Source organism: Dipteris shenzhenensis, chromosome 4 (genome assembly GCF_047967505.1).
Source record: "Dipteris shenzhenensis isolate YYH24624 ecotype China chromosome 4, Dip_SZ_1.0, whole genome shotgun sequence".
Lineage (NCBI taxonomy): Eukaryota > Viridiplantae > Streptophyta > Polypodiopsida > Gleicheniales > Dipteridaceae > Dipteris > Dipteris shenzhenensis.
The window spans coordinates 26,744,554-26,770,373 of NC_141599.1; the positions used below are offsets into that span (position 1 = coordinate 26,744,554).

The 25,820-nt window shown below is 46.1% G+C and overlaps 1 protein-coding gene across 1 annotated transcript in view; it reads right to left on the reverse strand.

The window, feature by feature from the left end:
- The window catches only part of LOC147902659 (mediator of RNA polymerase II transcription subunit), a 182,867-nt gene that overhangs the window by 66,360 nt on the left and 90,687 nt on the right, over positions 1-25,820 (reverse strand). The window contains 7 exon segments of the mRNA XM_087373683.1: positions 15,529-15,654; positions 15,750-15,863; positions 15,998-16,171; positions 16,316-16,564; positions 16,676-16,838; positions 23,187-23,281; positions 23,444-23,527. Of these exon segments, the coding sequence (XP_087229809.1) occupies positions 15,529-15,654; positions 15,750-15,863; positions 15,998-16,171; positions 16,316-16,564; positions 16,676-16,838; positions 23,187-23,281; positions 23,444-23,527 (1,005 nt within the window).

Consider the following 25,820-nt stretch of genomic DNA (forward strand, 5'->3'; position numbering starts at 1 on the left):
GCCCTCAGTGGCTTGTATGAGGTACTTCTTGGATTCGCACTTTGCCTCATAGGCCCGCGAGGCCTCTTGCAAACGTTAATATTTCTTTCTTTTCTTTCTTTTCTCTCTCACCATGTTGCTTTCATGGTATCAGAGCAGGTCAGCGCTGCCCTAATCCGTCCTACCACGTCATCTCTCTCTTCAGCCCTAACCCTAACTTTGCTCAAACCTGTCCTATGATGTCTTCTCCTAGCCAGTTCATTTCGCCTCTATTCGCCTCCTCCTTGCAACCGTTATCTGTTTTGTACCTCCACAGCCTGCCGCCTTCATTCGGACTATCTTCGAGCTATAGCTAGACCCTTGGCAGCATGTTAGCTTGCTGGTCGGCTCGCCTACACATGTGGACCCCCCAGGTCGTTTTGGAGATCTCCATTGCCAAAAACAGAGTGTTATGTGCTGCTGCTGCATAGCCGCCTACATCAGAGCCACCTCCGAGCTGTTTCTAGGCCTCTAACACACCTATATCATCCGACTTTCAGTTTAATGACCTGCTATAGCATTTCGGAGTGCCTTGGTAAGCCACCTTACACATTTCGGGACCTACCTTTGCATTTGGAGCACCTACAGCTATCGACCAGCCACCTAGATCAGCCGCATTTACATTTTGGAGCGTTTCATGCCATCGACAAGTTGCTGGAAACACCTACAGGAGCACTTCAGTACCCGCCTTGCACACATGGAGCCCAACAAGAGTCTCTCTATGATAGAAAATTTCAATGGAAGTAATTTTCCCACATGGCAAGCAGAGATTCAATTGCTTCTCATGCGCGTTGTGACGAAAATATTCATGACCTTGTTCCATGTTTCCTTGGCTGAACTATTGAGGTCAAGATGATGAAGTATTGTCAGCCAGCCTCAAACCAATATGCGCAAGTGCCTTGTGATTCTTCTCATCCCAAGCTTTGACTTGTGCTAATTTGTCTTCACCACGAGGACGAGGCTCCGTGCCTTTGACAACGTTCCACAAAACGTACTAGAACTGAGGAGCAAGCTTTATCTGCTACATTGGATGATCTATCCCTCTCTGAGGTGTTAGATGATGTTTGGTACTACTAGTCCTTTTTTGTTGAGTCAATAAAGGTTCTCAGCCTTGAGTAGTCCCTCTAAAATGAATGTATTTGGGTCAGGGACTTCAGCTCCTCTTCCGACGATCGCCTCCGCCTACCCTGGCTAGCCTTATCCTCCTCTATGGCCTTATCCGCTGATGGGGACCAGCGATGTTGGTATAGATGCCTTTCCAACTGGTTCACCCGACTGGGCCTCGACATGGACCGATTGCCTCCTTTTCAGTACAGCCTCGACGCTCCACCATCCCCTTTCTCCCCCACTGACCAAGAGGTCAACCTGATCATCCGAGAGGATCTGCTCCAGCTTCACACCTGGAGGACTTGGTTTCTTCACCCCGAGCTTCCTGTGAAGCTCGATTGCTATCGCCGACTGCCTCCAGATCTCACAGGAGGGTTTCATCACGCCCCCGGGTTATACACAGATTCATCTACCGCATGCGCTCCGGATTTCACTCGGCCAGTTTAGGGTTTCGTCACACCGATTACGGATCGAGAGCGGACGCGTAGAGGGTATCAAACGAGAGGGCCGCATCTGCCCACTTTGCGACCTGCAGGAGATCGAGTCAGAGGAGCACTTTGCTTTCAGATGCCCTATCTATTATGCCATCCGAGGCCGGTACCACTGCCTATTCCGCGACGGATTCGGCCCCCTCCCACGCATGCTGTAGTTCCGGGACTAGTGGTGCCTAGCCACTTTCTTACATGAGATTACCCGCCACCGAGATGCATCTCTCCGGGCACGATAGCATGCGCAGCCCACACAGCGTGAGGACACTCAGCGACCCATCACTAATTTCTTCCAGTCACAGGATACCTCTCCTCAGTCTAGCCGACGACGCGGACGTGAGCGAGAGCTAGAGCCATGGCCCACGACAGCTGCGCCAGCGGACAGACTCACACATCCGGGTCCATGACATCCCTTCTATGCTCTCAGCCCGCCCTACCGGGGTCACCGTCGCTCTCGTTCTTCACCATAGGGCCACCCGCCGCCCCCGACGACCGAGCTCGACTAGGCCGCGTGACGTCAAAGGCCAATCATCCATCGCAGGGTTTTTTTCGGCCTCCCATTTGACCGCCCCTCTATGATTGGCCTCTGACGATCACCACAGGCATATATATATATATATATATATATTTGTATCTCCCCCCTTCTACTCCATTTTTTGTGCCATTTTTTGTATCATTTGGAGATAGATACACATTTTTGTACCAGGACTAGACACACCGTCCTTCATAACTTTTTTTGAAGAAACGGTTGGCCGGCCCGTTTTGAGACCGCCACTGTTATGCTCATTGTACTAGTTATCTTTAGTCTCATAGACCTTCACGGTCTCCCGAAGACTTTAATAAAATTTCTTTCTTTCTTTCTTTCTTTCTTTCTTTCTGCCCTGGGTTGTCCCTAAAAATTGATTATATTGTCTTTTACTTTGGTAAATTGTTTATTGACCACCCAGTTCAAAGTAAGGGGGGTGACGAGTGATGGTCTATCCTTGCCGGTCGCAAGCTGACCGAGAGCTCACTCACACGGGAGGTGTTGGATAGTTGGACTTGCTCTTTACAGTATTGTGGTGAAGGGGGGATCGATCTACTCCTTGCGTGTTGGGTCTCACACTCTTTGCTCTGAAGGAGGATGCTGGAGAAATCATAGCCAAAGAGTGTGTGTTGGTGTGTTGTACTAGGAGTTGAAGTGGGATTCATGTGTGAGTGCCACGTGTCATCTTGGGACTTATCCCATATGCACTTGGTACTAGAGTGTCTATCCTAGTCTATAAAGGCTTATACTTCAATTCTCACATCATATTGGATGAATGAATGAAAGCCTTTCTAATGTCTTCATTTGAGTATCATTTCCTCTCACCCTAGCCTCTCTCTCTCTCTCTCTCTCTCTCTCTCTCTCTCTCCACCGACAAGCTCTTGGTTTGACGCAGAGGAAGAACATTCCCATTAAAGGGGTGTGATGAAATGTAATGCTCAGTCCTTCTTCGATTCCCCAGAATCATCATCTTGAGGGAAGGCCTACTTCATGATGTTGATCTTTAGGGAAGGTGTTGAGAGATCACGCTCAACATCATGTGATTCCATGTGCATAGCACTAACACATATAGAGTGCTATAAAGGAAAGGGTTAGATGCCCTAGCCCTAACCCTAACCCTAAATGGGCTCCCCGCCATGCTCCCGCTCCCTTCAACGCTAGCTCCACCTTGTCCCACCCTGCCTGCCCGCTTGCGCCTCGTCTGCTGCTGCTCCCTCTCCGCGCTTACGCTTGCTCACCCCTCTCGTACTTCCATCTGCTCTCCACGCCCCTACCACGTTTGTTGCGCCTCTCTTGTGCCTCTCTTGCTTGCCGCTTGATGTGCGCCACCCCGTTCTGCTGCTTGTTGCTTACTGCGTGTTGGCTGCCAGTGCAGAAGCTAAGCTACGCCTTGCCCACCCAAATCGCCACGAGAGCCCCCCGCCAGTACAGGAGCCCTCCAAGCTATCGCGGGCCCCTTCTCCTCTGACATGAAACAGAGGCGCCTTGTTGCCGGGGTGCCAAGGCCATTGGTGTGAGTCCCGAGGCTTCATAGCCGCCCTAGGGGCTGTTTAGCTGCGCCATAAGGGATCCCGAGGCCCATAGCAGCTCAGATCAAGAAAGGCTTCCATTATGGGGACAAAAGAAAGTTCACCCGACCAAAAAACAAGGGGTAATAAGGATCGGACAGCAAGAGTTTGAATGTGCTGGTCAGAGGCCTAACGGTAGGTGATAGCCCCATGTCAGATGCCAAAATCCTCTTTGAGAAGATGGGAGTAAAAGCCTGGAGAGTGGGTAAAACAAATGCACCAATGAGGCCTTTGGTTGTAAAGCTGCGAACAGCCACAGATAGATCCACCCTTATGAGTACACGGGCAGCACTAAAGGGGACCAAGATCTTTCTAGATGAAGATCTCAATCCTACAGCAGGAACACTTGCTTCGTAGATATTTTTGTAAGGTATTTGACACTGTCCCACGCTCTCGCCTAATTAGGAGGTCTACTTTTGTCGATCGACTAGGCGGAGAGGGTTCGCTCCTGGCTGACCTGATGGTGCAGATATTGTTGTATGCCAATGACATAGTCCTCATATCATCCTCAGTAGGCGGGCTGCGGAAACATCTAGAGGCTCTGGAGGTATTCTGCAGGGAGAGACTTGACAGTTAACCTTGGGAAGACCAAGGTTATGGTCTTCAACACCTCACGAGGAACGTCCCGTCATCATAGTTTCACATACCGTGGCGAGCCTGTGGAGATAGTGCAGTCCTACACATATTTGGGGATAGTGTTCACTGGACCACGTTTCACGATGATCCATGCGGGTACCGCACGACTCACATGAGGACGGGGTGCTCTGGCCCAACTAGAGAGGCGATGCTTCCAGGCACACTTCCAGGACCCCCCGACGAAGGGTTGGCTCTATGACACGCTGGTGAGACCAACTGCTATGTACGTAGCACCTTTATGGCGGAGTGATATTTCAGCCACGGAGTGGAAGAGATTTGAGAGATTGTAGGTGACCATGGGATCCAAGATGATTCATAGTAAACCCTCAGTCCCCCATCAGATTATACAGGCAGAGTTCGCCATGACCCCTCTCCAGGTGATCCCATCTTTCAGACAATGACATTCCTCCACAAAGTTTGGACCTTACCCCAAGGGAGACTACCGAGGTTAGCACTTGAGTCCTCTAGGCGACTAGCAGAGAGTGGTGTTGATACGGCATGGTACCCACAGATATCCACATGGTTGGTAGTCACAGCATTCAGATGGACAGACTTCCCCCCTTTCAGTACAGCCTGGACGCACCACCCGAGATGATCCAACGAGATGAGATCAACCGTATCATACGGTTGGACCTCCTACAGCTCCATACATCTAGGGCTTGGGGGGAGAGGATCTCTCCACCAAGCTCCAATTCTACCATGATCACTTCATGAGGGTCTCAGAGCACGGTCTTGTCATCAAACCTTAGTATCTTGAGGAGAGGAGAGTTTCACATGCACTAAGGATCGCCATTGGTCAGGTACGAGTCTCATCACATCAGCTGCGGATTGAGACAGGGAGAGTTGCAAGCATACCCACAGAGCAGAGGACTTGCACACTATGCCAGATGGGGGAGATCAAGATGGAGGAGCATTTTCTATGTGTCTGTCCGATCTACTATGAGATCCGAGGACGATATCACTGTCTCTTTCAGGAGGGGCATGGCTTTGGTCCAACTCACATGGTGCATACATTTTTATGATTAGGTCTTTGTTGGGCTATACCTGCTTGAGATGCACTGATAGAGAAACACACTGATGCGACAAGCCAAAGAGCAAAATGGACTGATGCCAGAGGGTACCATCGACAGATCGCAGACTTTTGTCACAGACTTCTATGCATCAGAGTCAGCTGCCAGTGTAGCTGAGGGAGAGGAGCTTGATGAGATGAGAGCATCATGGATCAGTAGTAGCACGACTGTCCACCACGATTCGGTCAGACGAGTGACACACACTCCACGTACGATATAGAGAGAGCCCAACGTACGCACGATCGAGGTTCGGCCTATCAAATCCCTTCTCAGAGGCAACCGCCACAAGACGAGGCATCACCTTTGACGTAGCCCACCGGATCCAGAGATCGAGGAGACGACGCCCTCCCCCACGTCGTGAGACAACTCGACAGACACAGATACGAGAGCTTCTCACATGTCATCAAAGTGCCACCAGGTTACCTGGGTATATGGAACCTGAGCACGTACTAGAAGTGCTAGCCCTAAGCGCCTGACACGCTTTTGTTACTTTCTACTCTAGTCTAGTGTTTTGCTTTGCTCACTAGCTGAGCATGTTAGCATGTTAGCTTTTGCTTTCAGTTTTTTCAGTTTTTCAGTTTTCAGTTTTCAGCAAGGGTCTTAGTGAACCCTTTGCTTCAGCCCTCAGTGGCTTGTATGAGGTACTTCTTGGATTTGCACTTTGCCTCATAGGCCCGCGAGGCCTCTCGCAGACGTTAATCTCTCTCTCTCTCTCTCTCTCTCTCTCCCCCTCTCTCTCTCTCTCTCTCTCTCTCTCTCTCTCTCTCTCTCTCTATTTCGCCATTACCCCCCCTCCCAACTTGGAGCTGATCACTCATATTTGACCTTCCATATCGCCACCACCACGCCAACCACAAGGAGAGCTCCCCCCATGCCCCCACGCACTCAGATCCACTTTGACCATGCTCTTGACCCAGTATACATGAGCTATCTAGCCAGGGAGATCCCGGCTATACTTGGAGATGACATAGACCTCACCAGCGCCTCCGACACCCTTATCTCAGTGGTATAGGACGCTACTATCAAATCTTTTTCCACGACCCGATCTAGTCGGGCCAGAGATGGTGGGCCAGAGATGGGAAGATGCCTCAGAACCCTTGGTTCGACGACGAGTGCATACACGCGAGAGCCTACTTCACAGAGCAGCAGACTTTGAGTCATCTGACGCCACCTGAAGCACAGAGGATCTATCGACAACTGACACGCAGTAAGAGACAGGCTTTTCTCACACATAGGATGGATGAGATTGTCCGATCGTTCTGAGGAGAAGACCCAACCATTGGATGGGGATTTCTATTAGAGGGGAAGCCACCTATCCCCATTTCTGACCCAAATGTGTGGAACACGTATGCATGCTCCCTCTATGATGCCCAAATGCACACACCACCGGATATGTCCTCCACGCCTAGGCCCACCACTTGTCATCTGTTCACCACACAAAATGTACGGGCTGCACTTCACCATCTACACAATCAGAGAGTGCAAGACCACGAGGGCCTCCGGACTGAGCACTTTGCACATGGACACGAGGTCCTAGTCCCTATCCTAGCACAGATGTTCAACCGGGCTGTTTGTCACTGATTTCCACCTTCTTGGAGTACCACCACTATTGTACCGATACACAAAGCTGGGGACCCTATGGAGATGGGGAACTATCGGACCCTTATGATTGGCCATAGTCTGGCGAAGATTTATGGATCAGTTCTAGAGAGGGAACTCAGTAGTCATACAGAGGCTCAGGGGCAGCGGGCACTAAGACAGGCAGGATTCCGGAGACAACACTCTACCCTAGATCACATCTTCACTTTGAGGGCTATCATTGAGGAGGCGAGGTCTACACACCAGAAAGTCTACACATGCTTTGTAGACTTTCAGAAGGCTTTTGACACTGTCCCACGATCCCGCATGATCAGGAGGTTACAAGAGCTACAGATTCCAAAGACACTGATATGGGGGGTGATGAACCTATATGAGTCAGTGAGAGGCCGAGTTCGTGTCCAAGGAGGCCTATCGGATTGGGTTCGATACGCTAGTGCGACAGACTGCCATGTATGCAGCACCTTTCTGGGGATGTGATATACCGATAGCAATGTGGAAGACATTTGAGCGGTTACAGGTGACCATGGGATCTAGGATGATTCGGAGCAAGCCCTCAGTCCCACATGAGATAATACAGGCAGAGTTCGCCATGACACCACTACAGATTGATGCCATCTTTCAGACAGTGACTTTCATCCATAGAGTCTGGGACTTACCCCTCATCCATCATACCGTTAATCTCATCTCGCGGGATTGACTCAGGGGGTGCATCCAAACTATACTGAAAGGGGGGAAGCCTATCCATCTGAATCCCATGTCTGGCAAACCATGTGGATATACGTGCATACCATGTGTCTGCCCCACCCTCAGCTAGTCGTTTGAATGAGGGGTAAGTCCCAGACTCTAAGGATGAAAGTCACATACGGTTAGATCTTCTCCACCTCCATACGTCTCGAGCCTGGGGGGGAGATCAAGAGCTCCCCACCAACATACAATTCTACCGTGACAATTTCTTGAATGTCTCATAGGATGGATTCATCGTCGGACCCCTATATCTCGAGGACAAAAGAGTCACATGCACTGAGGATCGCCATTGGGCAGATGTGGGTTTCATCCCATCAGCTGAGGATTGAGACAGGGAGAGCAACACGTATACCTAGAGAGCAGTGGACCTGCACGCTATGCACACTGGGAGTGGTTGAGACAGAGGAACACTTTCTTTACACCTGCACAGCCTACTACGAGATCCGGGGACGATACCACTGCCTCTATCAGGACGGGAGTGGCTTCGGCCCACTATCACGCTTGATCCATTTCCATGACCAGGTCTGCATTGGGCTCTACCTGCTTGAGATGCGCCGACACAGGGAGGCCTTGCTACGACAGATTAGAGAGCAACAAGAGGCGATCACACCACAGGATGCAGAGGCTGACCACAGACAGCGGCACGTCACAGATTTTTATGCATTCGAGTCAGCTCCAGGACACAGTGGGGTGGAGGAGGAGGAGCTAGCTGCTATGCAGGCAGCCTAGATTACCGAGAGAGGGCTGCAGACGCCACCCACAACACGGAGACCGCCCAGAGCACACTCGATTGAGGTTCGCCTTATCACAGCTTTCCTCAGAGGGGACCGCCCGAGACAAGGGGTCACTCTAAACATACCTCAGCGGGTTCAGAGATCGAGGAGACCATGCCCCCCTTTGATGCCACAGTATGAGACAGCCAGACAGACTCAAATTCGAGACATTTTCATCGCTCATAGACGAGCCACCACACTGCCCGGTTTTGGTTTATGAGTTTCCAGTCTAGTTTCAATTCTCAGCCTGCTTCTGATAGCAGATAGCACATGATATGATATGATATATTTATTTATTTTTGTTCTTGTTTTTGTTTGAGCCAATGAGCTCTTTTTATTTCAGCACAATACTCAGCAAAGGGTCTTAGCGCGCCCTTTGCCTCAGCCCCTTGTGGCTTGTATGAGTTTTTCTCTTTGGTGTCACTTTGTCCCATAGGCCCACAAGGCCTTTTGTGGACGTTAATATATCTTTCTTTCTTTCTTTCTTTCTCTCTCTCTCGTTACGATGAGGCCACCTAGTTGGCGCATCGTTGATGATGTATTTTCCTTTCGGATGATTTTGTGTCCCATAGGCCATGTATGGCCTTCCGTGGACCTTTAATAAAATTTCTTTCTTTCTTTCTTTCTCTCTCAGAGATCACTTCTTACATATCACAGCAGAGGGTTTCATTGACCCACCAGGATACACACAGACTCACCTACCCCACTCGCTAAGGATCTCTCTTGGACAGTTCCGGGTCTCTTCACACAGACTTCGCATCGAGAGCGGCAGAGCAGAGCGACTACCCAAGGAGAGGCACATATGCACACTGTGTGACATGCAAGAAGTTGAGACAGAGGAGCATTTCATCTTCAAGTGTCTTGTGTACTATGAGATCCGAGGGCGTTTCCACTACCTCTTCAAGGATAGTTATGGGATTTTGGCCTGTTTCCTCTCCTACCCCGACAAGCTGTGTTTGGCAGGTTTCATTCATGAGGCACTTGGACACCGTGAGAGGATACTTCGAGCACGGAGACAGGAGCAGACTTCTTCCCTAGCTGATCCCTCTCAGAGCTCTATCACGGAGTTCTTTCAACTAGATCACATGGACCCCCACGAGATGAGGCCTCGACATGACCCTGACACGGAGCCTGTGACCCGACAGCTCAGAGAGAGGGTCGACACACAGATCACACTTGGGGACATCCCCTCCTTTAGAGCCCGACCGACGGGGGTCACAGTAGCCCTCGTCAGATGCAGAGCTACGACCAAGAGATGTGCCAGGACCACACCTCTGAGTGGCCGACAGCACTCTATTGCCGACTTCATGCCTCCACTGCCTCATCCATCCTGATATCTTGCTGCTACCGATGATGATGATGATATTGATGACGATGCTGAGACTTATATATAGTCGACCATCGACATGACTATGTTGTACTTAGGACTTAGCACTGCCATTCTGCATTTTTGCATTTTGCATTGGTATGGACGCTCGTTTAGTAGCCCCACTACCACAACTTGTTGTATCAGGATTTTCACAGTCTCATAGACCCATCCATCTTCCGAAGACTTTAATAAACTTTCTTTCTTTCTTTCTTTCACACACACACACACACACACCATGTTGCCTTCATCAACGTTGGTAAGACCAAGGTTATGAACTTCAACACATCCCAAGCAACTATGCATAGAGAGCAATTCAATCACCAGTGGAGAATATACTTATTTGAAAGTTCTCTTCTCTGGTCCTATTTTCACGATCAAACCGGCGATGCACACTCATCTTCTCACTCGATTGGAGAGACAATGCTTACATTCACACTTTCAACACCCTTGGACTAAAACACTCTTGTTTTACTCCTTCGTCTGAACAGCAGGCATGTACAGCAGCCCTTGTCGGAGGCCAGATCTCTCGAATGCAGATTGGACTAGGGTAGAGCGACTCCGAGTGCTCATGTTATTGCAAATAATACGCACTAAGCCGTCAATCCCTCACCAGATTATTCACACTGAGTTTGGGTCATCTCCACTGTAGCTTGACACCATATTTCAAGTCAGCACATACTTATACCGTATCATAGAGTTCGACAATCGCACCTCAGTGCAACGTAGACTACCATGGCTAGCTTTATCCTCCTTTATGGCCCTAGCAACCGAGGGTGACCAGAAATGCGAGTATGCGCACACATACAGATGGTTTGAGAGATTGGGACTCCACATGGACAGATTAACCCCCTTCCAATACAGCGCAATTAGCGGGATCTGAATCAAGGGTCACAAGAAACCCCGACATCACATGTAGCACCACATCATCCTACTAACCACAAGAATCACCAATATGACCACTAGTACAAAGGCACATCTTGCCTGAACTGGCTACGGTCATTTACATAGAGCACAAACTCTCTGTCAATCCTATAAGATGAGTCATGGAAATACTTTAGTGTTAGAATCTAGATAGGATAATGCAATCTAGATTAGTCTTAATGACATGCATGATCGTTGATGCCACATAACTCACAAACTCGAGAGAGATTGGAACTTGCAAGAATAAGCTCTTTGCTAATTGATCATACAGTATACTAAGATCAAGAATTTCAATCAAGATGCTTCGTAGTAAGTACTCACATTCCTTGCTCTTCAAAGAGAAAAACTCTATCACATAGGATGTCCAGAAAGCCATAAGAACAATATCGTACCACTGAGTTTCATCCTTGTATAATCGATGCAACATATAGTTTATGAAACAAATTCCACTTTTCCGTCCATATCTGACGAAGATATCCACCCTGTAAATTGCAACGTATGAAATTTCAATACCCTTGAACAAGAAAGAGATAGTCAAATCTTGTCTTGGGTGGCTTGACAAGATCATACTTACATACAGCACTAAAAAGAGCTAATGCAAGGCTCTTTCTTGTTATGAACTTGATGATTTGGGCTGCTCTATTAAGGGTATATTGCACCCAATCCAACTTTGCGATGTCCTCCAGCATCAACTCCAAAGAGTGAGAAGCACATGGAGTCCACATAATGGTCAGATAATCTCTCTCAATAAATTCCCCCATCATGGAACAATCGGAGCAACTGTCAGTAATAATTTGGACCACACTTTGTGGCCCAACCTCCTCAATGGCATGCCTAATATGCCCATAAATCCATTCTCTACTAATACTCAAGCCAAGGGCAAAGGCACCAACTACACGAAGTAAAGTAGTGCTAACACAGGAGAAGACCCAAGATGTTTATCATGTGACACCACCTCTGAAAATATTTGACAAGAGTTTAAGATCCAAAAACACATCATGCATTACCACTAAAATCAGCCACACTTATAACTTGTTCCTTCCCGTGTCACTCCATCCATCTGACACGATGCTACACCCATATCGCTCCCAACATGCTCTCTCCCGCAAGCCCCTCCTCCATCTGCCTCGCTTGATTTGACAAGTCGGTAGTCCAAGGTCCTTATTGGTATGTTGGACATCGAGCATTGATAGAAGAAACAATGCTCAGCTATTTGAGCCTCTTGCTTCAACTTTGAAGCAAAGCTAGCTTCAAGGGTGATTTGGCATCTTGGAATCTCTCTTCCCCTCTTTCTTGTTGGTGCAGCCATGAGATGAATTTGGGAGGATGTTGGGATCCTCTCATGGCCCATACCAACACTAACAAAGCTTGATCAATGTGAAAAAGACATGGGAACTTCATTTGTATTCACATTGGGTAAAGACTCATCAATGTTAGAAGACTCTGGGGTGGTAAGAACTTGGGAGAAGGCCCAATATTGCTTTGAGAAGGTAGTTGAAGTGAGGTTCTTGTTGAAGTAGAGGCCCCTCTTTAAGAAGGTACTTGAGGCGAGGTTTGAGTGGCCTCTTGCACCTTTGCATCAATAACCTCCTAAGGCAAAGGTAAATGGAGGCAATGACCAGACCTCTTCAAAGTTTGATGACAATCCAACGTGCGCTAAGATCACACCTTCCGGAACATGAGTGCAGCCATGTGTTCCTTGAGCTCTCTCCCAAATCTAGTGTGCCTTCACCCGATTTGATTGAGCGTGGGCTTGGTTGTGATGCCTTGGTGTATCCACTGATGCATGTACAGGTATGTGTGGAAGTACCGGAACGTCATCCAAGGAACATGACTCAACTACATGTCATTGGATTAATAGAGCCCAAGAGATGTCATGTCTCTTATACAACATCTGACACCCGTAAAGGGAAAGCCAAGCTACTGATCCCCAAGTCAAATAGAAAGGAGAGTGTGTCAAGCTGCTCAATAGCTTAGCAATTCCTTTCCAAATAATATGTGCCTAATTGTAGTCCCATAGGCAATGCTGGATGGACTCCCCAGCAAAGAGGCAACAAGTACAAGTAGAATCCGCACCGAACCTCAACCTCCACTGGTTTATTGCAACCCCTCCATGTATAGAAAGCCAAAAGAAAAGAGTGATCTTTCTATTCCTAAGGGATAATACTATCAACAATTTGGCTCTTCTGTGGGATTCAACTCCATGAATATTTCAATTTTTAAGCCGACATCAGGCCGGTTTCAGGCGAGACCATGGGACTATGGATCACATACTCACACTCAGGAGTGTCATTGAGGAGGCCAGATCACAAAAGGAGAGGGTATACTGTTGCTTTGTGGATTTCCGCAAAGCCTTTGACACAGTACCTCGAGCTCGTCTTATCACACGCCTACAGACACTGGGATTTGATAAGGAGATCATCTGGTCAGTCATGGCACTGTATGAGAGAGTCTCAGGCCGAGTTCGTACAGGCGCAGGTTGGACAGATGAGATCCTAAGTACCATAGTTGTCAAACAGGGTTGTCCCTTATCACTGACCCTGTTTGGCCTCTACATCGATGAGCTTGAGACTTTCATGGGGACGTTCGGAGGGACCGGTTGCTCACTTGCCGGGATCATCATCAGGATTCTTCTTTATGCAAATGACGTGGCACTCTTGTCGTCCACACTCAAGGGGCTCCAGCGACACCTAGATGCACTCCAGGCTTTTTGTTTATCCCATGATTTGGAGGTCAACCTTGGCAAGACCAAGGTCATGATCTTTAACACCTCTCGAGCAAACATGCAACGGAAATAGTTTACTTTTACTTTGGGTGGGTCACCAGTTGAGATCGTATCCTCATACACTTACTTGGGGGTCAGCTTCTCCGGCCTGATCTTCACGATGAGACCAGCGATGCAGGCCAGACTGAGCAGGGGATACGCCTCACTAGCTCGGCTAGAGAGACACTGCTTTGACTCCCACTTCCAAGACCCTCGGCCCAGGCTCTTCTCTTTGACTCCTTGGTCCAACCAGCCGGTATGTATGGCAGCCCTTGTTGGGGGCCTGACATGTCAGAGATAGAGTGGACACGGGTGGAGCGCTTGCAGATCCTCATGCTCTCACGGATGATCCGGGGGAAACCGTCTGCACCACATCACATCATTCAGGCCGAGTTTGGTGCTTCTCCACTCCAACTAGATGTAGCCTTTCAGACCATCACATATCTACACTGGGTTAGATCATATGGGGACTGCACATCAGGGAGACAGAGGTTGCCATGGTTGGCTCTCGATTCCTCCATGAGGTTGGCAGCAGAGGGAGACGAGCGATGCTGGTATGCACGGACTCACCGATGGTTTGTGAGACTAGGCTTCCACATCGATAGAATACCTCCTTTTCAGTACAGTTTAGATGCCCCTTCGGTACTCCCACTCACCATCCCGATTGGGCCACATACCAACCAGGTCATTCGAGAGGATCTCCAGCAGCTACACACCTTTAGGACCTGGTTGGAGCCGAGGGAGCTTCTAGTGAAGCTGAGTTTCTACAGAGATTACTGTCTTCGCATTTCGGAGCAGGGATTCATCACATCACCGGGGTACACTGAGCTTCATATGCCTCACTCACTACGGATCTCCATCGGACAGTTTCGGGTATCATCACACCGCCTCCGCATAGAGAGCGGCAGAGCAGAGGGGATTCCTAGGGAGCATCGCTTATGCATATTGTGTGACTGTCAGGAGGTTGAGTCGGAGGAGCATTTTATTTTCAGGTGCCCAGTATACTACGAGATCCGAGGTCGCTACCACTGTCTCTTCAGAGACGGCTCCAGGCTCCTTTCTACATTCCTCACCTACCTAGATCAGAGATGCCTCGCGGCCTTCATTCACGAGGGAGTCCGACATAGAGAGTACTTACTCAGGCGACGGGGCTTGGCCACTTCATCAGACACCTCTCAGAGCAGCATCACAGAGTTCTTCCCATCGAGTGACATTGATCGTCCAGTCTCTAGCCGCAGACGTGACAAAGACCCCGACCCGACGATCGCAGCACAACACACGAGACATCGAGGGGACACACAAATCACTCTGAGGTCCTCCCGTCATTGTTTAGACCCGAGATACGTCCCACGGGAGTCACGGTGGCTCTGGTCTTACGTCGAGCCTCGTCCAGGAGACCGAGACGCATGGCACCCCTTGACGGGCACCAGCGTCCCATCACCAGCTATGCACCAGCCAAGGCAACATGACATACAGAGGATTGCGCTCCGCTCTAGTCCTTTTCTTTTCATTGTTACATCCAGATGTATTTGATTATGTATGATCAGACTTAGGATTCAGCACGGGTGATGATGCTCGTTTCAGTAGCTCCACCCTTACTGTGATTTGTATCAGGTTTTCTTTCAGTCTCATAGACCCATCGGTCTTCCGAAGACTCTAATAAAATTTCCTTTCCTTTCTCTTTGGTTTCCATGCTTTCTTAACAAGAACCAAAAGGGCATACACGTGCACACAAAGGCAACCTTAAATTGAGATGCAACTGCCAACATACACACTCACAAGCATGGGCATTTACCACCAAGCACATTACCACTCCCACTATGTGGACCTAGGACATCTAAGGCATACAATTGGCACATAGGAGGTATCATGAATAAACAGAGAGATTGCACACAAAAGAAGGAATTAAAAAGATAAACAGAAAACCAAAGACTAAAAGTGTTACCACAATTCGTAAAGCAAGTGGGTCATCATCCCGGTCAGAAAGCGCTAAGAGTACTATGTCAAATGGCAAAATCTCCTGGCTCCACACCAAAAGTACAAGAGCCTTACTTGCCCGAAACAATACTTCCTGCAGGGTATAAATAATGTTTTAGGACTACTTCCTAAAGTCCTAAGCAATGCATTATTTTCAAGCAGTTCCTCAAGTCATAGGGAGAACATAACCTGTGCAGTATGACCAAGTTGTATGTGTATCTGAATATGAAGTAGCAGCACATCCACCATTGCATAGATATTCACCGTGACCTCCTCTGGAGATAACTCTTTTAGAAGACGACCCTGCCAACCCCAGTGACAGTCATCCAAGATAGGTAAAAATATCCCTACCTTAGGGAGGAAACAAAAGCATGTACAATTTTCACAACAAAAACTTTTTAAATGCCGACTTGGAATTCCATTCTTAAGCTCAGTACCAAATGGGCTAAATTTATGCTCTCAGGATGTTTATCCATCAATATCCAAGCAGCTGCACAAAGGTATTGCCTGTGCTGAGGAGGAAATATCCGATTTACGTAGTTCAATAAATGTGATGGATCTGCTGTGGGAGACAATAACTGGCGGCATTGGTGTAGCATAGTAGCTTCAGCCTGGAGAAAAACTGCTTACTATAAGTAACAAAAAAGAAAACAAGATTCATGTCTTCATCTCTGTCTCAATGCAAATCAGTAAATAAGGGCTATATTGAAAACAAAGACCTGCACATCAGTAAATAAACTATTGAAAAAAAATACCTGCTGCCAGCCTTGAATTGTCTGCGATCGTTTGTCTGGCCGTGCTTTTAGTATCTCTCGCAGCGGAGGAGGAAAATGACGCAAAGTCTTTTCTGACCAGCTGTGCGGACTGTTTGCGAGTATCTGATCAATGGCTGGTCCCAGAATAAATACCTGTTCAAACTCAGCAATTCCACGAGTTTTGATTGTGAAAGCGAGATTTACGACCATAGCTCTATTCAAGGTCTCGGAAAACTCTGTTGTGGCACCCTGAAATGACAATTAAAGCAATCAAATCCTAATCCAGAATTGCTATAGAAAGTCACACATAAATGCAAACGATTTTCTCGCTCAAGTCTCAAATCTATGTAAAGGCTCTACCTTCAGCTCTTTCTTGACAAGTACAACTTCGCGTAGAGACAAAATAAGATTAAGGCACAAATTCTCAGCCAGACGGAAAAGACGATGCTCCCCCCGCTTAGCTTTAATACTGATAATGATTTTTGCTATGTCATACAACAACTGCTTCACTTTTCCATGATACCTGTCCAAGAGAGCTGATATCAGTATGCAACTCATAAGTATGCCCCTTTGCAAGCTCAATCACATTCTGCATGTGACTTACTCTAGACAAAGCCTGACAGACAATACTAAATTTCCCATGAGAAAAGTATGACAGCATGCATCCATGCACTGAAACTTAGAGAACTCACCACCAACCTTCTAGTCCTCCTGCTGCTGTAGTGAAAAAATAGGTGAATCAAGGAGCCAGCTATTAAAGTAGTGACAGCAAACTGAACTAATTTTCATGCATGAAATTTCCTTTGGCTCTGAAATTTTCAGTCATACATTGGGTCAAAGGACATTTCATAAGCAACGACATATCTTGTTGACAACACAATACTCAATCAGAGCCCTGAATGGAACTGCTTGATGCTAGCTATTGTTGTCAAGTACATCCACCAGTACCCTATGACATCGTTACTACTATCATGGTTACCACTATCAATGTTTATGTCTCACCCAATTACTGCACTCACTTCCCCCTAGGAGACTTTCTGGCTTGCATAGGTACGGCATTCAAAATTCTCAGAACCTCATTAAACACCCAGAAATAGTGTGATACTCCTCCCAGTATTCCTCCTACCAGGTTTCTATGGATGGGTACCATTTCCACCCTCCACATTGCATGACGGTCTAAACCCAGGGACAAACACTCATCTGCAACGGTCTTTCATTCCTCAGGTGACAACGGGAGTTGAAGTGCTACCTGAGGGATCTTCTTGCCATGTATCTGATCCTAGCTGTTCAACATTTGTTTTCTGTATTAGCCAATTCTAATTATTAAAGAATGCACACATATTCATCATGCACCTATGAGGTATTACTAGTGTTGTAGGAGAGTGCACATGGGTTTTAAGTGGCATAAAACAGATTGTAAATTGGGATTTACACCTCTTTCCCAAAGGGTACAAAGTGTTTGATCACATTGCAAACTTCAGACTCTTGCTTAAGTGCAAAGACCCAAGTAAAACATGTGAAGTCATCTATGAATGCAACATAATAAAGATGACCTCCAAGAGATGGAGAGCACATGGGTCCACAAACATCACTATGGATGAGCTGTGATTTTTGTGTAGCCCAATCCTTGGGAAAGGAAAAACGATGCATTTTACCCAAAAAAAAGCCCTCACATCCATCTGCCACATCATCTTTGACCGTGTTATGCACATGCCTCCAGGGGCCGTATCTACCAAGCTTCCCTTCTCTTTGTGGTTCTGATAAAAACCTTCTTGCTTTGAATCCACCAATTGATGGCTTAATTGGAACATATTTTCCACATATTTTGTTTGGAGGAGTCTCCAAACCATGGTTGTTAAGACATTCGTGTCTTATGAGAGGACACTTAAGACACATGACACGTGTCTTACCTTAAGACACCTTTCGACACTCTTGTTTTTTTTGTTTTTTTTTGGGGTGGGTGGGGTGTAACAACAAACATTAAGTTTGACTTAACTATACTATCATTGATGGTTACTTTGGATCCAGTAGTGGCAGTAATCTTGCAGATTCGGATTAGAATGGATCTTGACAGATTTAACTCTTGAGAGTCGAAAATTCCCTTTAAGTTATATGTATCGAGATGCATATTTCATTCATGTCACATGTGACTGACAGACTGTTGTCATGATATTTATGTTTATTGATCTATGATGATTGATATGTAATCTAGGTAACCCTCTCTCCCTCTCCTCGCATCTCTCCCCGTCGTACCTCTCCCCATCGTAGCTTCCCCATCGTCCGTCATAGCCCCCCCCGTCGTCTGTCGTCCATCGTACCTCTCCCGTCGTACCTCTCTTTCTACGCTCTCGCCGTCCATCCCTCCCGTCATCTGTCGTAGCTCTCTCTCTCATCGCCAGCCCTTGCAAGTCCTAGCCACCGCCGCCCACCCCTAGTTGCCAACCCTCTCGCCATCAGTAGCCACCAACAGGAGCAGGCAGCATCTTCGATAGCAACCAGGACCCCCTTCCAACTTCGTCGACAACCCCCCCCCTCAGAAAACCTAACTTAACCTAACCTAGGTTAACTCTTACCTAACCTAACCTCAACAGAGGTTAACCCAACCCAGAGGTTAACCCAACCCAGAGGTTAACCCAACCCAAGGGTTAACCCCTAGCCAGGCTGAACTCCTATCCCAACCAGGGGGTTAGCTCAGCTAGGGGTAGCAGCAAACATGGCCAGCAAGGAATGGCTGAGCCTCTCCTCGAAGTCCCCCCTCTCAACCCCAACCACCTCAGGCAGCAGAACCCCATATGCCACCGTTGCAGCTATGACACCCTCTCCGTATGCACATACATACCTATGAGGAGGTCTGGACCCACCCATCATTGGGCAACATGAACAAATTTTTTGTCTATAAGAACAAGTAAGAGACTTAAAGATGCAACTGGCAGATGCACTAGCTAGAATTCACGTTCTAGAAGGACCTAGCAAGCAGGCAGTCATCGATGAGGTTGTAAAATCTTGCAAGGCTTCCCCCCCTATCCCTTAGCTAGTCTCCACAGTCAAAGATCCAGTTCACACTGAGGTACAGACCGCAAAGAAGAAAGTGATTGTGGAGTTTGATGCAAAGATTAATAAGGCTGACATTCAGGAAGAGATTCAAGAACATGCAGCTAGGCATGATAATGCTTTGAAGATTAGAATAGGGGGACTCCCCAAAGGATGGTACAAAGAGGAGGATTCTTTCAGCGACACCTTAGCACATGTCAAAGCCGCCAGGCCTCATATAGATTGGATGGTTGATAAGATGATGCTCTTGATGATGATGATGAGCCCAAAGTAACTTGTATCTTACACTCAAAAGGTCATGCTATCATTATGCTAAACTCAAAATATCTACGGGTCAAGCTTCTCCGACAATCCTACAAGTTGAAAGGAACTAAGATATGGATAGCCGAAGAGTTTACACGAGCTCAATTGAAAAATAAGGTAGCGGAATTAGCTAAGATCAAGGCTACTAGGAATGATGGAAAATGGGTAGTGTACAATGAGGGCGTAGCACTCACTAAAGAGTTTAAATCCAAGCCAAAAGACTCTCAATCTTAAATTGATGTATGATCGATTATGTTTTTTCCAAGTCATAATGTAGGTACTCTATATAATTGGAGTTGATCTATGCACTCCCTGGGAGCTACCCTCCCTAAGCTGATGTACTAGTTGGTCTTCATGTTGTCCCATAGACCTCTTGGTCTTCTGTGGACGTTAATAGACTTTCTTTCTAGGCTCTTGTTAAGATGTTTATCTAGATTTTTGAATATCAAGATTCAATTGTCAGTTTAAACCTTTAAAGTTGAGAGTCATGACTTGCAAGCTCTTGAGTCATGACTATTAACTTGTAAGCTCTTGAGTCGTGAGTCCCATAACTGTGCATCTTGCATGGCAGAGGTAGAAGCCACAAAAGCTCAATATGCTCTTTTTTCATAAGCATCAAGCTGAAATAACCCGTGAGATAATGTATCGGTGAAAACCAAGGCCTATCATAGACCAGTATATCTGTCATCCTCAAACATGACTTGGTAACCTCTTCAAGAGAAAGAAGAGACAGAAAGTAAATTCTTCTTAATCCTAGGGGCATACAAAACATGCAAAAATTTAAACCATCCACAGTTGTGAGTGAAAGTTCTCCAATCCCTTTGACTGGATAAGAAGGATCGTTGGCACAAGAAACGGACTTGCCAACTGCGGTGCGCTAGATAACTTATCAAAGAAAGATTTATGTGAGGTAATATGGCCGGAAGTACCACTATCAAAGTACCATATCTTAGCCGTCTCATTTGTGCTGAAAATATGTGACTCCCAAGAAACATCATAGCTACAAGTAAACAAAGCCCAATCATGCTCAACAAAATGAGCAAAAGTATCATCGGAACCTACACGTTGAGCTGACCCTACGACTGTCATACCAGACTCTTTCTTCTTCTCTTTTGCCTCTTGGGGCATTCACTGATGTGATGACCAGGCTTATTACAATAATGGAACTTGCCTTTCATGAAAGGCTTTGAGGCATCCTTTTTATCTTTCCCACTTTCATGTGCATGTCCACAACCAGTTCTAGAGGCATGACTTGGCTGAACTTTTGTTTTTCCCTTAAGCATCTTTAGCAATCTGGCAAGACCTGATATGAGGGACAATAAACCTCTTAATATTCAGTCAAAATCAAAGACAAGGCTTGAGCATTACGTGTATCCCACCTCCTTTCCTCAGAAGTAATACATGCAGGTGCTTGCCCAACCAAAGCAGCTTGTTGTCCGTGTTGCCAACGGCATGCACCACCACACGACCCCGTCCTTGCTATGGAGGAGTACCTCGCGAATCAAAAAACTCCAAAGAGGGTGGTTGGTGCCATCCAACCGATCCTCCTAACATCATTTAGATTTTGCTCTGCCATTTGAGCAAACAAAAAGAGGCAAATAAATCCCAACAAAGTTCACTTGCAGTGAACACCCTGCTCAAGTAACAGATATCACTGCCAAAGCCTATACTAGGCTTGAGCATGGCCCTCAAACATACCAGAAAGATCCAGTGCTGGGATATGTGCTACAATCTCAAAATTTTCCTTTAAAAACTAGCCAAAGCTTGGCTCAACAAAGGCATAAACACAACTAAATGCTTGATTGTACCTACAACGGCAAACCCCAGTGGCATGAGGGCCAACAAATGCAAGCGAAGTAACGGGAAAAGAACTCCCAATGCAAGCAATAACAAAACTGAAAGTTTACCAAACCAAAACAGAAGCAAATGGAATGCCAAAATGCCTCCAAAAAGAGCTCCAAGATGAACTGAAAATGATCTCCCACGAACTATATGTGCTTTCCTTCCAGTATGCTTGCCTTAGCAAGCAATAAACGACTGATTTTTATCTGTCTTGAAGAAAACAGCAAGTACCCAACTGAAAGGACTGAAAATGCACCTGGAGTGCAAAATATGGGTGTCCTTGCACAACACTGCCTAAGAAAGATTCAAAACAACAAGGAGAGATCTCCAGAATCCCCAACATGGTCCCGTGACTAGTAGAAAAGATTCAAAACAGCAAAACAGTCCCAAAAACACCTCAAAAAGCGTGTCTAGCGCTGCAAAAGACCTCGAAAAGAAATAGGTACCAGCCTAGGGATGATTGCTGCGTTTGAAAAATAGCAACAAACCCCACAAAAAGCAGGTTCAGCTGGCCATTTTTGTTGAAAAAGGGTCCAAAATGAGGTCGCCCAGCCCAGAAGAAGCTCCGAAAGTGCTCAAAAAGAGGCACCCAGCCTTGCAATTGCCATAGGAGGCGGTGGCTGGTCCAAACCTGGTTGAAATCAGCAAATTGGCAACCAAGCAAGAGAACCTTGTAGGAGGTCGCTGCCAGCAAAAACGAGATATTTTGGCCAAGTTCCTCGTGACGAAAGTGAGGTTTTTCACGACAAAATTGAAGCTAGAGGGCCTGGGAGGCGCGGGGAGAGGTGTGGGAACGAGGGGGGGACCTGCTCTGATACCAAATGTTGGAAATGGAAGCGAGAGAACAAGCTGAAGCATGCTAGAATGAAATTGCAGCAATACAAATGAAGTACAAAGCTAGGGTAGTCATAGAATCAAAACCCTAGAAAGAACCCTAACTAGGGCCAAAAGATGTGTGGTGACTAACTCACCTACAAACTCAACCTCTAACTAAGGTTAGGGTAAAAAAACTTAATAACGGGAAAAAGTGCCCCTAGCCCCTTATTAAATAACATTGGTCACTGCCTTAGGAAATATAAATATTTCTAACACTATTAGCTACATAGACATGATAATCATGCTTATGGCAATCAAAATTTTCTAGATATGCATATGAACCACCCTTTGACATGGTACTCTCTCCTTATCACATGTTGGTTGCCGTTACATCGATGTCAGCATTTACACAAAGATCATACTCCTACGATCTGTCAAGTCAATTATCCCCATTTCTCTTGAAATGAGTTTAACATTTTACCTATCTTCAGAATTCAAACGGTGCTTTCACTTAAGGCGTCAGTTGCATAGAACCACATATGAGTCCTTCAAAAGACTGTATAACATTGCCCCTGGTCATAAGATCCACAATCATATAGCAATAATCTGTGGATATAGTCTTGTCAAATCATTTACAAATTCCCTTGTGGATGTACTCCTATCAAGCAGTGTTTACAACTTTTCAACCAAGGTCCTAGTACTCACAAGAAGAGGGCATATTAGCCAAAGAAGCTATCAAAAAACAGATGTCTCGCATCCCATAGCTTTGATGTATAAAGACGGACAGTTGACCAAACAAATACATATTCTGTATTCAAAGGAATACTGAACTGCATTAAAAGAGTAAATCAAATGGCACCTGTAAAGAGGTATGAGGCGATAATTCAGCAACTCTAGGATTGAAACAGAAACCCCCGACTTTCCAATCAATTGGTGATACCTCTGCATCATGCCCTGATATTCATAAACCGCAACCAATCAGAGAATACAGTCCAGCATAAGGAAGCATTGAAGAGTTCTGATACATGTGTTATGAGAAAATAATAATTTTCCATTTTGTATATAATTGGCATAAGAGAAGAAAGGAAACATCTGAAAGTACATTTAAATACCCACAGTGAGATGAGCCCGGAATAGTGTTTGTGGAGCAATCAATAAAAGTCGTGCATAAGATTCCATCATTGCAATACTTGGCAGCATCTGTAGTCATTATTGCAAGTTTGAGGATTGCTGAGGACATTTTTTGAATAAATGTGTGAGCTTCATAAATCTCTGAAACTTGAGGCCTAGATCACGCCTCAACAACCACAAAAAACTAGGAGCTTGCAATTATCACATAAAGCCAAACAAACAAGCAGATTGCATCATGGGATATTACATGGCAAAAGCAACAACACTCCTATATAGCAAACCATAAAAATTATTGCACTAGGGGATTGGGAGACTAGAACTTAGTAATTTAAGCACTGGAATTCAGCCTTTTATTTTAGCAAAGGAGAATACTTGGTGTCAACTTGTTTGTTAAGAAAACTCAGCCCTTAAACATCAGCCCTACATGTTTGCCACTTCACAGCTTTTCATGTGCTATGTGCTTGCCATCCTAATTTTCTGCCATTTGGCATCCTCGACTCCCATCAAGTCATCATGTTTCTTCATAGAATTAACCTAATCTGGCTTCAGGACATCCAGTCCTGTTGCATCCTGTACCAAAACCTCAATAGACAAATTTTCACCATTGACTAACACCATGACCCTCTAACATGACTAACCTGAACCCAGAGAGGTTTAAACATAGGAACCACACTGCATTTATATGTATATACAATGACAGCTGCAACTCATATTATGGACTCTCTAAGGAGCTTTCTGATCTTTCTCAACTGCTCCATCCAAGGTCATGTAACATTCAGACAACAATGTAGCATTCCCTTCAGCTTCAAGGATCAGAGTCCCTAGAGTTTATCATCTAGGGATGTCACTGCATACTGTATATATAATTTTGATGTAACCTCTGCCAGAGGAAGTGCATGCCATGAAACCAGCACCGTGAATAGTTTTTGGTTTCAGACTTGCCGACCATAGATTCTGACAAGTTCCTGCAACATATCAGTCCCTCAATTAGTGTGTCACTTGGCTGCTTTTGTTTCCATTAATCCAACACTGTGATATACTAGATGAACCTGAAAGTTATGTGGTAGTTCAATATTATAGGCTACCTTACCTATGTTTAGGAGCTGAGCATGGCCCACAATTTGAGGCAGTACCTTAGCATATGGCTCAGTTGTTGAAGACTTCGTACGATTAATTTTCTCATGCAGTACCTTTATCTCTATCCACAACTTTGTGTATATATTATATTTTAGTAGACAGATCCCACATCCATACTATGTAATCTATGGCACTAGGCCGTTCCTGAGGTATTTCAGCTTCGGTTAAAACTTGCTTGTCTATAAAGATAGTTCAGATTAAAAAGGACTCATCCTTGTGTAAATCAATGCTTTCTATCAGTATTCACAAACTCTAGCAATAGCAACCATTTATTTCATGTACATTGTCTTTCTGATGCAATTGTTCTCAGACATCCTCATGAGTTCGTCGACTAACTCTGGAGATATATCCACCCACTCATTCCAAGATATGTAAACTGCAACCAAAACACAATACATTTGGCCAATCGATGCAGCCAAAATACACTCTGTAAACAAGCCACTATTTGTGGAGCTGAAAGAAAACAGGTGATAGGAGGCCTGCTAGACTGCAGTGCCCTCCACACACAGGTAGGAATAGATGCACACAGGTGGCTTGCTGCAACTGAAATGCCAACAAGCACACAACTGAACGTGCAGAAACTGAACTGCAAATGCACACTGAACCCAATATAAAGCAAACCAACTTAGGGTGTCGAGGTGAGGAGATGAGGCAGGAGAAGCTTCACAGTGGCTTCTCACAGAAGCCAGAGCTTCAGCCCCATCCTATGTGGCACATTGAGACAGTGTACCGAATCAGAATACACCAAACACATGCACTAGATGCGATACTTGCATCTGATGGGCTGCCCTAGAGTGAGTGAGATGGTGAGTGAATGTCTTGTGGCATGTGGCAAGGCCACAAGAGATAGACCAATAGTATGATGCCATGTGGCAACCATCCCTTCATCCATGATGAATGTATGTGGAGGTTTGCCACATCATGTGGCCCCTTAAAAATCTCTAACCCCTATCCCTGACATAACGTCATGGATGTCCTGCCCTAGGACCTAAGGTCTACCTACCACTCTTTTAGACCTTTTATTAATCCTAATCCAAAATTACCCGAAGGGTAACTTAGTGAGCTATGTCCATAGTTCATCATTGTTTCCAACAAGAGCACTAATCATTTCTTTTGTTAAAAGGATGTGAGCCTCCTTGATAAGGCAATCTACCACAAGACTTATACCCACTTAGTGTTTTTTGTAACAATAAAATCCATGGGAATGCAGTCTGTTTCTAAAGCT